Genomic DNA, 11,324 nt, shown 5'->3' with positions numbered 1-11,324 from the left:
GCGGGGGGGCTGGGGTGGGTGGCCCGGGAGGCATGCGAAGTGGGCCAGCCGGGTGGGGGAGGGGGGGAGGAGTTGAGGGGGGGGTCGCCGCGGGGGGTGCGGGGGGGGTAGGAGGGGGGGGGGAGGTGGGCGGGGGGGAGGGGGGGAACGGTGTTGGAGGGTGGGGACGGGGAGGGGGATGGCCCCTCCGCCGAGCGGCAGACTTGATCCGCGGAGGGGGGGGGAGGTTGGGGGGGCTTTGGGGCGGTGGGCGGAGGTGCGTGTGGGGGGTGCGCGGGGGGAGACAGGTGGTGGAGGGCGGGGGGTGGTGGGAGCGGGGCGTGGCGGTCGGGGGGGGGGTTGGAGGATGGGTAGTCGTGGTCAGGGTGCGGGGGGGCGGGGGGGGGGGGGGGGGGGGGGGGGGGGGGGGGGTGGGGGGGGGGGGGGGGGGGGGGGGGCGGGGGGGGGGGGGGGCGGGGGGGGGGGGGAGGGGGGGGGGGGGCCGGGGGGGGGGGGGGGGGGGGGGGGGGGGGGGGGGGGGGGGGGGGGGGGGGGGGGGGGGGGGGGGGGGGGTGGGGGGGGGGGGGGGGGGGCGGGGGGGGGGGGGGGGGGGGGGGGGGGGGGGGGGGGGGGGGGGGGGGGGGGGGGGCGGGGGGGGGGCGGGGGGGGGGGGGGGGGGGGGGGGGGGGGGGGGGGGGGCGGGGGGGGGGGGGGGCGGGGGGGGGGGGGGGGGGGGGGGGGGGGGGGGGCGGGGGGGGGGCGGGGGGGGGGGGGGCGGGGCGGGGGGGGGGGGGGGGGGGGGGGGCGGGGGGGGGGGGGGGGGGGGGGGGGGGGGGGGGGGGGGGGGGGGGGGGGGGGGGGGGGGGGGGGGGGGGGGGGGGGGGGGGCGGGGGGGGGGGGGGGGGGGGGGGGGGGGGGGGGGGGGGGGGGGGGGGGGGGGGGGGGGGGGGGGGGGGGGGGGGGGGGGGGGGGGGCGGGGGGGGGGGGGGGGGGGGGGGGGGGGGGGGGGGGGGGGGGGGGGGGGGGGGGGGGGGGGGGGGGGGGGGGCGGGGGGGGGGGGGGGGGGGGGGGGGGGGGGGGGGCGGGGGGGGGGGGGGGGGGGGGGGGGGGGGGGGGGGGGGGGGGGGGGGGGGGGGGGGGGGGGGGGGGGGGGGGGGGGGGGGGGGGGGGGGGGGGGGGGGGGGGGGGGGGGGGGGGGGGGGGGGGGGGGGGGGGGGGGGGGGGGGGGGGGGGGGGGGGGGGGGGGGGGGGGGGGGGGGGGGGGGGGGGGGGGGCGGGGGGGGGGGGGGGGGGGGGGGGGGCGGGGGGGGGGGGGGGGGGGGGGGGGGGGGGGGGGGGGGGGGGGGGGGGGGGGGGGGGGGGGGGGGGGGGGGGGGGGGGGGGGGGGGGGGGGGGGGGGGGGGGGGGGGGGGGGGGGGGGGGGGGGGGGGGGGGGGGGGGGGGGGGGGGGGGGGGGGGGGGGGGGGGGGGGGGCGGGGGGGGGGGGGGGGGGGGGGGGGGGGGGGGGGGGGGGGGGGGGGGGGGGGGGGGGGGGGGGGGGGGGGGGGGGGGGGGGGGGGGGGGGGGGGGGGGGGGGGGGGGGGGGGGGGGGGGGGGGGGGGGGGGGGGGGGGGGGGGGGGGGGGGGGGGGGCGGGGGGGGGGGGGGGGGGGGGGGGGGGGGGGGGGGGGGGGGGGGGGGGGGGGGGGGGGGGGGGGGGGGGGGGGGGGGGGGGGGGGGGGGGGGGGGGGGGGGGGGGGGGGGGGGGGGGGGGGGGGGGGGGGGGGGGGGGGGGGGGGGGGGGGGGGGGGGGGGGGGGGGGGGGGGGGGGGGGGGGGGGGGGGGGGGGGGGGGGGGGGGGGGGGGGGGGGGGGGGGGGGGGGGGGGGGGGGGGGGGGGGGGGGGGGGGGGGGGGGGGGGGGGGGGGGGGGGGGGGGGGGGGGGCGGGGGGGGGGGGGGGGGGGGGGGGGGGGGGGGGGGGGGGGGGGGGGGGGGGGGGGGGGGGGGGGGGGGGGGGGGGGGGGGGGGGGGGGGGGGGGGGGGGGGCGGGGGGGGGGGGGGGGGGGGGGGGGGGGGGGGGGGGGGGGGGGGGGGGGGGGGGGGGGGGGGGGGGGGGGGGGGGGGGGGGGGGGGGGGGGGGGGGGGGGGGGGGGGGGGGGGGGGGGGGGGGCGGGGGGGGGGGGGGGGGGGGGGGGGGGGGGGGGGGGGGGGGGGGGGGGGGGGGGGGGGGGGGGGGGGGGGGGGGGGGGGGGGGGGGGGGGGGGGGGGGGGGGGGGGGGGGGGGGGGGGGGGGGGGGGGGGGGGGGGGGGGGCGGGGGGGGGGGGGGGGGGGGGGGGGGGGGGGGGGGGGGGGGGGGGGGGGGGGGGGGGGGGGGGGGGGGGGGGGGGGGGGGGGGGGGGGGGGGGGGGGGGGGGGGGGGGGGGGGGGGCGGGGGGGGGGGGGGGGGGGGGGGGGGGGGGGGGGGGGGGGGGGGGGGGGGGGGCGGGGGGGGGGGGGGGGGGGGGGGGGGGGGGGGGGGGGGGGGGGGGGGGGGGGGGGGGGGGGGGGGGGGGGGGGGGGGGGGGGGGGGGGGGGGGGGGGGGGGGGGGGGGGGGGGGGGGGGGGGGGGGGGGGGGGGGGGGGGGGGGGGGGGGGGGGGGGGGGGGGGGGGGGGGGGGGGGGGGGGGGGGGGGGGGGGGGGGGGGGGGGGGGGGGGGGGGGGGGGGGGGGGGGGGGGGGGGGGGGGGGGGGGGGGGGGGGGGGGGGGGGGGGGGGGGGGGGGGGGGGGGGGGGGGGGGGGGGGGGGGGGGGGGGGGGGGGGGGGGGGGGGGGGGGGGGGGGGGGGGGGGGGGGGGGGGGGGGGGGGGGGGGGGGGGGGGGGGGGGGGGGGGGGGGGGGGGGGGGGGGGGGGGGGGGGGGCGGGGGGGGGGGGGGGGGGGGGGGGGGGGGGGGGGCGGGGGGGGGGGGGGGGGGGGGGGGGGGGGGGGGGGGGGGGGGGGGGGGGGGGGGGGGGGGGGGGGGGGGGGGGGGGGGGGGGGGGGGGGGGGGGGGGGGGGGGGGGGGGGGGGGGGGGGGGGGGGGGGGGGGGGGGGGGGGGGGGGGGGGGGGGGGGGGGGGGGGGGGGGGGGGGGGGGGGCGGGGGGGGGGGGGGGGGGGGGGGGGGGGGGGGGGGGGGGGGGGGGGGGGGGGGGGGGGGGGGGGGGGGGGGGGGGGGGGGGGGGGGGGGGGGGGGGGGGGGGGGGGGGGGGGGGGGGGGGGGGGGGGGGGGGGGGGGGGGGGGGGCGGGGGGGGGGGGGGGGGGGGGGGGGGGGGGGGGGGGGGGGGGGGGGGGGGGGGGGGGGGGGGGGGGGGGGGGGGGGGGGGGGGGGGGGGGGGGGGGGGGGGGGGGGGGGGGGGGGGGGGGGGGGGGGGGGGGGGGGGGGGGGGGGGGCGGGGGGGGGGGGGGGGGGGGGGGGGGGGGGGGGGGGGGGGGGGGGGGGGGGGGGGGGGGGGGGGGGGGGGGGGGGGGGGGGGGGGGGGGGGGGGGGGGGGGGGGGGGGGGGGGGGGGGGGGGGGGGGGGGGGGGGGGGGGGGGGGGGGGGGGGGGGGGGGGGGGGGGGGGGGGGGGGGGGGGGGGGGGGGGGGGGGGGGGGGGGGGGGGGGGGGGGGGGGGGGGGGGGGGGGGGGGGGGGGGGGGGGGGGGGGGGGGGGGGGGGGGGGGGGGGGGGGGGGGGGGGGGGGGGGGGGGGGGGGGGGGGGGGGGGGGGGGGGGGGGGGGGGGGGGGGGGGGGGGGGGGGGGGGGGGGGGGGGGGGGGGGGGGGGGGGGGGGGGGGGGCGGGGGGGGGGGGGGGGGGGGGGGGGGGGGGGGGGGGGGGGGGGGGGGGGCGGGGGGGGGGGGGGGGGGGGGGGGGGGGGGGGGGGGGGGGGGGGGGGGGGGGGGGGGGGGGGGGGGGGGGGGGGGGGGGGGGGGGGGGGGGGGGGGGGGGGGGGGGGGGGGGGGGGGGGGGGGGGGGGGGGGGGGGGGGGGGGGGGGGGGGGGGGGGGGGGGGGGGGGGGGGGGGGGGGGGGGGGGGGGGGGGGGGGGGGGGGGGGGGGGGGGGGGGGGGGGGGGGGGGGGGGGGGGGGGGGGGGGGGGGGGGGGGGGGGGGGGGGGGGGGGGGGGGGGGGGGGGGGGGGGGGGGGGGGGGGGGGGGGGGGGGGGGGGGGGGGGGGGGGGGGGGGGGGGGGGGGGGGGGGGGGGGGGGGGGGGGGGGGGGGGGGGGGGGGGGGGGGGGGGGGGGGGGGGGGGGGGGGGGGGGGGGGGGGGGGGGGGGGGGGGGGGGGGGGGGGGGGGGGGGGGGGGGGGGGGGGGGGGGGGGGGGGGGGGGGGGGGGGGGGGGGGGGGCGGGGGGGGGGGGGGGGGGGGGGGGGGGGGGGGGGGGGGGGGGGGGGGGGGGGGGGGGGGGGGGGGGGGGCGGGGGGGGGGGGGGGGGGGGGGGGGGGGGGGGGGGGGGGGGGGGGGGGGGGGGGGGGGGGGGGGGGGGGGGGGGGGGGGGGGGGGGGGGGGGGGGGGGGGGGGGGGGGGGGGGGGGGGGGGGGGGGGGGGGGGGGGGGGGGGGGGGGGGGGGGGGGGGGGGGGGGGGGGGGGGGGGGGGGGGGGGGGGGGGGGGGGGGGGGGGGGGGGGGGGGGGGGGGGGGGGGGGGGGGGGGGGGGGGGGGGGGGGGGGGGGGGGGGGGGGGGGGGGGGGGGGGGGGGGGGGGGGGGGGGGGGGGGGGGGGGGGGGGGGCGGGGGGGGGGGGGGGGGGGGGGGGGGGGGGGGGGGGGGGGGGGGGGGGGGGGGGGGGGGGGGGGGGGGGGGGGGGGGGGGGGGGGGGGGGGGGGGGGGGGGGGGGGGGCGGGGGGGGGGGGGGGGGGGGGGGGGGGGGGGGGGGGGGGGGGGGGGGGGGGGGGGGGGGGGGGGGGGGGGGGGGGGGGGGGGGGGGGGGGGGGGGGGGGGGGGGGGGGGGGGGGGGGGGGGGGGGGGGGGGGGGGGGGGGGGGGGGGGGGGGGGGGGGGGGGGGGGGGGGGGGGGGGGGGGGGGGGGGGGGGGGGGGGGGGGGGGGGGGGGGGGGGGGGGGGGGGGGGGGGGGGGGGGGGGGGGGGGGGGGGGGGGGGGGGGGGGGGGGGGGGGGGGGGGGGGGGGGGGGGGGGGGGGGGGGGGCGGGGGGGGGGGGGGGGGGGGGGGGGGGGGGGGGGGGGGGGGGGGGGGGGGGGGGGGGGGGGGGGGGGGGGGGGGGGGGGGGGGGGGGGGGGGGGGGGGGGGGGGGGGGGGGGGGGGGGGGGGGGGGGGGGGGGGGGGGGGGGGGGGGGGGGGGGGGGGGGGGGGGGGGGGGGGGGCGGGGGGGGGGGGGGGGGGGGGGGGGGGGGGGGGGGGGGGGGGGGGGGGGGGGGGGGGGGGGGGGGGGGGGGGGGGGGGGGGGGGGGGGGGGGGGGGGGGGGGGGGGGGGGGGGGGGGGGGGGGGGGGGGGGGGGGGGGGGGGGGGGGGGGGGGGGGGGGGGGGGGGGGGGGGGGGGGCGGGGGGGGGGGGGGGGGGGGGGGGGGGGGGGGGGGGGGGGGGGGGGGGGGGGGGGGGGGGGGGGGGGGGGGGGGGCGGGGGGGGGGGGGGGGGGGGGGGGGGGGGGGGGGGGGGGGGGGGGGGGGGGGGGGGGGGGGGGGGGGGGGGGGGGGGGGGGGGGGGGGGGGGGGGGGGGGGGGGGGGGGGGGGGGGGGGGGGGGGGGGGGGGGGGGGGGGGGGGGGGGGGGGGGGGGGGGGGGGGGGGGGGGGGGGGGGGGGGGGGGGGGGGGGGGGGGGGGGGGGGGGGGGGGGGGGGGGGGGGGGGGGGGGGGGGGGGGGGGGGGGGGGGGGGGGGGGGGGGGGGGGGGGGGGGGGGGGGGGGGGGGGGGGGGGGGGGGGGGGGGGGGGGGGGGGGGGGGGGGGGGGGGGGGGGGGGGGGGGGGGGGGGGGGGGGGGGGGGGGGGGGGGGGGGGGGGGGGGGGGGGGGGGGGGGGGGGGGGGGGGGGGGGGGGGGGGGGGGGGGGGGGGGGGGGGGGGGGGGCGGGGGGGGGGGGGGGGGGGGGGGGGGGGGGGGGGGGGGGGGGGGGGGGGGGGGGGGGGGGGGGGGGGGGGGGGGGGGGGGGGGGGGGGGGGGGGGGGGGGGGGGGGGGGGGGGGGGGGGGGGGGGGGGGGGGGGGGGGGGGGGGGGGGGGGGGGGGGGGGGCGGGGGGGGGGGGGGGGGGGGGGGGGGGGGGGGGGGGGGGGGGGGGGGGGGGGGGGGGGGGGGGGGGGGGGGGGGGGGGGGGGGGGGCGGGGGGGGGGGGGGGGGGGGGGGGGGGGGGGGGGGGGGGGGGGGGGGGGGGGGGGGGGGGGGGGGGGGGGGGGGGGGGGGGGGGGGGGGGGGGGGGGGGGGGGGGGGGGGGGGGGGGGGGGGGGGGGGGGGGGGGGGGGGGGGGGGGGGGGGGGGGGGGGGGGGGGGGGGGGGGGGGGGGGGGGGGGGGGGGGGGGGGGGGGGGGGGGGGGGGGGGGGGGGGGGGGGGGGGGGGGGGGGGGGGGGGGGGGGGGGGGGGGGGGGGGGGGGGGGGGGGGGGGGGGGGGGGGGGGGGGGGGGGGGGGGGGGGGGGGGGGGGGGGGGGGGGGGGGGCGGGGGGGGGGGGGGGGGGGGGGGGGGGGGGGGGGGGGGGGGGGGGGGGGGGGGGGGGGGGGGGGGGCGGGGGGGGGGGGGGGGGGGGGGGGGGGGGGGGGGGGGGGGGGGGGGGGGGGGGGGGGGGGGGGGGGGGGGGGGGGGGGGGGGGGGGCGGGGGGGGGGGGGGGGGGGGGGGGGGGGGGGGGGGGGGGGGGGGGGGGGGGGGGGGGGGGGGGGGGGGGGGGGGGGGGGGGGGGGGGGGGGGGGGGGGGGGGGGGGGGGGGGGGGGGGGGGGGGGGGGGGGGGGGGGGGGGGGGGGGGGGGGGGGGGGGGGGGGGGGGGGGGGGGGGGGGGGGGGGGGGGGGGGGGGGGGGGGGGGGGGGGGGGGGGGGGGGGGGGGGGGGGGGGGGGGGGGGGGGGGGGGGGGGCGGGGGGGGGGGGGGGGGGGGGGGGGGGGGGGGGGGGGGGGGGGGGGGGGGGGGGGGGGGGGGGGGGGGGGGGCGGGGGGGGGGGGGGGGGGGGGGGGGGGGGGGGGGGGGGGGGGGGGGGGGGGGGGGGGGGGGGGGGGGGGGGGGGGGGGGGGGGGGGGGGGGGGGGGGGGGGGGGGGGGGGGGGGGGGGGGGGGGGGGGGGGGGCGGGGGGGGGGGGGGGGGGGGGGGGGGGGGGGGGGGGGGGGGGGGGGGGGGGGGGGGGGGGGGGGGGGGGGGGGGGGGGGGGGGGGGGGGGGGGGGGGGGGGGGGGGGGGGGGGGGGGGGGGGGGGGGGGGGGGGGGGGGGGGGGGGGGGGGGGGGGGGGGGGGGGGGGGGGGGGGGGGGGGGGGGGGGGGGGGGGGGGGGGGGGGGGGGGGGGGGGGGGGGGGGGGGGGGGGGGGGGGGGGGGGGGGGGGGGGGGGGGGGGGGGGGGGGGGGGGGGGGGGGGGGGGGGGGGGGGGGGGGGGGGGGGGGGGGGGGGGGGGGGGGGGGGGGGGGGGGGGGGGGGGGGGGGGGGGGGGGGGGGGGGGGGGGGGGGGGGGGGGGGGGGGGGGGGGGGGGGGGGGGGGGGGGGGGGGGGGGCGGGGGGGGGGGGGGGGGGGGGGGGGGGGGGGGGGGGGGGGGGGGGGGGGGGGGGGGGGGGGGGGGGGGGGGGGGGGGGGGGGGGGGGGGGCGGGGGGGGGGGGGGGGGGGGGGGGGGGGGGGGGGGGGGGGGGGGGGGGGGGGGGGGGGGGGGGGGGGGGGGGGGGGGGGGGGGGGGGGGGGGGGGGGGGGGGGGGGGGGGGGGGGGGGGGGGGGGGGGGGGGGGGGGGGGGGGGGGGGGGGGGGGGGGGGGGGGGGGGGGGGGGGGGGGGGGGGGGGGGGGGGGGGGGGGGGGGGGGGGGGGGGGGGGGGGGGGGGGGGGGGGGGGGGGGGGGGGGGGGGGGGGGGGGGGGGGGGGGGGGGGGGGGGGGGGGGGGGGGGGGGGGGGGGGGGGGGGGGGGGGGGGGGGGGGGGGGGGGGGGGGGGGGGGGGGGGGGGGGGGGGGGGGGGGGGGGGGGGGGGGGGGGGGGGGGGGGGGGGGGGGGGGGGGGGGGGGGGGGGGGGGGGGGGGGGGGGGGGGGGGGGGGGGGGGGGGGGGGGGGGGGGGGGGGGGGGGGGGGGGGGGGGGGGGGGGGGGGGGCGGGGGGGGGGGGGGGGGGGGGGGGGGGGGGGGGGGGGGGGGGGGGGGGGGGGGGGGGGGGGGGGGGGGGGGGGGGGGGGGGGGGGGGGGGGGGGGGGGGGGGGGGGGGGGGGGGGGGGGGGGGGGGGGGGGGGGGGGGGGGGGGGGGGGGGGGGGGGGGGGGGGGGGGGGGGGGGGGGGGGGGGGGGGGGGGGGGGGGGGGGGGGGGGGGGGGGGGGGGGGGGGGGGGGGGGGGGGGGGGGGGGGGGGGGGGGGGGGGGGGGGGGGGGGGGGGGGGGGGGGGGGGGGGGGGGGGGGGGGGGGGGGGGGCGGGGGGGGGGGGGGGGGGGGGGGGGGGGGGGGGGGGGGGGGGGGGGGGGGGGGGGGGGGGGGGGGGGGGGGGGGGGGGGGGGGGGGGGGGGGGGGGGGGGGGGGGGGGGGGGGGGGGGGGGGGGGGGGGGGGGGGGGGGGGGGGGGGGGGGGGGGGGGGGGGGGGGGGGCGGGGGGGGGGGGGGGGGGGGGGGGGGGGGGGGGGGGGGGGGGGGGGGGGGGGGGGGGGGGGGGGGGGGGGGGGGGGGGGGGGGGGGGGGGGGGGGGGGGGGGGGGGGGGGGGGGGGGGGGGGGGGGGGGGGGGGGGGGGGGGGGGGGGGGGGGGGGGGGGGGGGGGGGGGGGGGGGGGGGGGGGGGGGGGGGGGGGGGGGGGGGGGGGGGGGGGGGGGGGGGGGGGGGGGGGGGGGGGGGGGGGGGGGGGGGGGGGGGGGGGGGGGGGGGGGGGGGGGGGGGGGGGGGGGGGGGGGGGGGGGGGGGGGGGGGGGGGGGGGGGGGGGGGGGGGGGGGGGGGGGGGGGGGGGGGGGGGGGGGGGGGGGGGGGGGGGGGGGGGGGGGGGGGGGGGGGGGGGGGGGGGGGGGGGGGGGGGGGGGGGGGGGGGGGGGGGGGGGGGGGGGGGGGGGGGGGGGGGGGGGGGGGGGGGGGGGGGGGGGGGGGGGGGGGGGGGGGGGGGGGGGGGGGGGGGGGGGGGGGGGGGGGGGGGGGGGGGGGGGGGGGGGGGGGGGGGGGGGCGGGGGGGGGGGGGGGGGGGGGGGGGGGGGGGGGGGGGGGGGGGGGGGGGGGGGGGGGGGGGGGGGGGGGGGGGGGGGGGGGGGGGGGGGGGGGGGGGGGGGGGGGGGGGGGGGGGGGGGGGGGGGGGGGGGGGGGGGGGGGGGGGGGGGGGGGGGGGGGGGGGGGGGGGGGGGGGGGGGGGGGGGGCGGGGGGGGGGGGGGGGGGGGGGGGGGGGGGGGGGGGGGGGGGGGGGGGGGGGGGGGGGGGGGGGGGGGGGGGGGGGGGGGGGGGGGGGGGGGGGGGGGGGGGGGGGGGGGGGGGGGGGGGGGGCGGGGGGGGGGGGGGGGGGGGGGGGGGGGGGGGGGGGGGGGGGGGGGGGGGGGGGGGGGGGGGGGGGGGGGGGGGGGGGGGGGGGGGGGGGGGGGGGGGGGGGGGGGGGGGGGGGGGGGGGGGGGGGGGGGGGGGGGGGGGGGGGGGGGGGGGGGGGGGGGGGGGGGGGGGGGGGGGGGGGGGCGGGGGCGGGGCGGGGGGGGGGGGGGGGGGGGGGGCGGGGCGGGGGGGGGGGGGGGGGGGCCGGGGGGGGGCGGGGGGGGGGGGGGGGGGGGGGGGGGGGGGGGGGGGGGGGGGGGGGGGGGGGGGGGGGCGGGGGGGGGGGGGGCGGGGGGGGGGGGGGGCGGGGGGGGGGGGGGGGGACCGGGGGAGGGGCGGGGGCGGGAGGGCGGGGGGGGGGGGGCGCGGGGGGGGGGGGGCGGGGGGGGGGGGGGGGGGGGGGGGGGGGAGGGGGGGGGGGGGGAGGGGCGGGGGGCGGGGGGGGGGGCGGGGGGGGGGGGCCGGGGTGTGGGGGGGGGGGGGCGGGGGGCGCGGGGGGGGGCGGAGGAGGGGGGGGGGGGGGGGGGGGGCGCGGGGGGGGGGGGGGGTGGGCGCGGCGGGGGGGGGGGGGGGGGGCGGGGGGGGGGCGGGGGCGCGGGGGGGGGGGGGGGGGGGGCGCGGGGGCGGGTGGGGGTGGGCGGGGGGGGGGGGGGTGGGGGGGGGGCGCGCGGGCGGGGGGGGGGGGGGGGGGGGGGGGGCGGGGGCGGGGGGGGGGGGGGGGGCGGGCGGGGGGGTGGCGGGGGGCTGGGGGGGGGGGCGGGGGGGGGGGGGGGGGCGGGGGGGGGGGGGGGGAGGGTGGGGGGGCGAGGGGGGGCGGGGGGGGGGGGGGGGGGCGGGGGCGGGGGGGGGGGGGGGGCAGGGGGGGGGAGTGGGGGCGGCGGGGGGGGGGGGGGGGGGGGCGGGGGGGGGGGGAGGGGGGCGGGGCCGGGGCGGAGGGCCGGGGGGGGCGGGGGGGGGGCGGGTCGGGGGCGGGGCGGGGGCGGGCGGGGGGGGGGGCGGGGGGGGGGGGGGGGGAGGCGGGGGGGGGGGGGCGGGGGGGGGCGGGGGGGGCGGGGGAGGGGGCGGGGGGGGGGTGGGGGGGGGGGGGGGGGGGGGGAGGGCGGGGGGGGGCGGGGGCGGGGGGGTGGGGGGGCGGGGCAGGAGGGGTGGGGGCGGGGGGGGGGGGGGGGGGCCGAGGCGGGGGGGGGCGGGCGGGGGGGGTGGGGGGGGGGGGGGGGGGGGCGGGGGGGGGGGGGGGGGGGGGGGCGGGGGGGGGGGGGGGGGGGGGGGGGGGCGGGGGGGGGGGGGGTGGGGGGGGGGGGGGGGGGGGGCGGGGGGGGGGGGGGGCGGGGGGCGGGGGGTAGGGGGGGGGGGGGGGGGGCGGGGGGCGGGAGGGGGGGGGGGGCGGGGGGGGGGCGGGGGGGGGGGGGGCGTGGGGGGAGGGGGGGGGGGGCGGGGGGGGGGGGGGGGCGGGGGGGGGCGGGGGGGGGGGGGGGCGGGGGGGGCGGGGGGGGGGGTGGGGCGGGGGGGGGCGGCGGGGGGGGGGGGGGGGGGGGCGGGGGGGGGCGGGGGGGGGGCGGGGGGGGGGGGGGGGGGGAGGGGGGGGGGGGGGGGGGGGGGCGGGGGCGTGGCGGCGGGGCGGGGGGGGGGGGGGCGGGGGGGCGGGGAGGGGGGGGGGGGGCGTGGGGGGTGGCGGGGGGAGGGGGGGGGGGGGGGGGGGGGGTGTGGGAGGGCGGGGGGGGGGGGGGGGGGGGGGGGGGGGGGGGGGGGGAGAGGGGGGGGGGGGGCG

The 11,324-nt window shown here is 98.8% G+C and overlaps 2 protein-coding genes across 2 annotated transcripts; both read left to right on the top strand.

The window, feature by feature from the left end:
• Nucleotides 1-1,084: 1,084 nt before the first annotated feature.
• On the top strand, nucleotides 1,085-1,903 carry LOC129495890 (uncharacterized; the record flags this gene model as incomplete). Its single annotated transcript, XM_055303656.1, has 1 exon — nucleotides 1,085-1,903. A coding segment is annotated over one exon (819 nt), but the record flags the coding sequence as incomplete, so codon positions are not given.
• A 7,028-nt stretch (nucleotides 1,904-8,931) lies between these two features.
• Nucleotides 8,932-9,867, top strand: LOC129495889 (uncharacterized; the record flags this gene model as incomplete). The annotated part of the gene is made up of 1 exon (XM_055303655.1): nucleotides 8,932-9,867. A coding segment is annotated over one exon (936 nt), but the record flags the coding sequence as incomplete, so codon positions are not given.
• Nucleotides 9,868-11,324: the final 1,457 nt, after the last annotated feature.

Source organism: Nyctereutes procyonoides, unplaced genomic scaffold, assembly GCF_905146905.1.
Source record: "Nyctereutes procyonoides isolate TBG_1078 unplaced genomic scaffold, NYPRO_anot_genome, whole genome shotgun sequence".
Lineage (NCBI taxonomy): Eukaryota > Metazoa > Chordata > Mammalia > Carnivora > Canidae > Nyctereutes > Nyctereutes procyonoides.
Note: the sequence above shows the minus strand (reverse complement) of the source record. Positions and strands in the feature narration are given on the sequence as shown.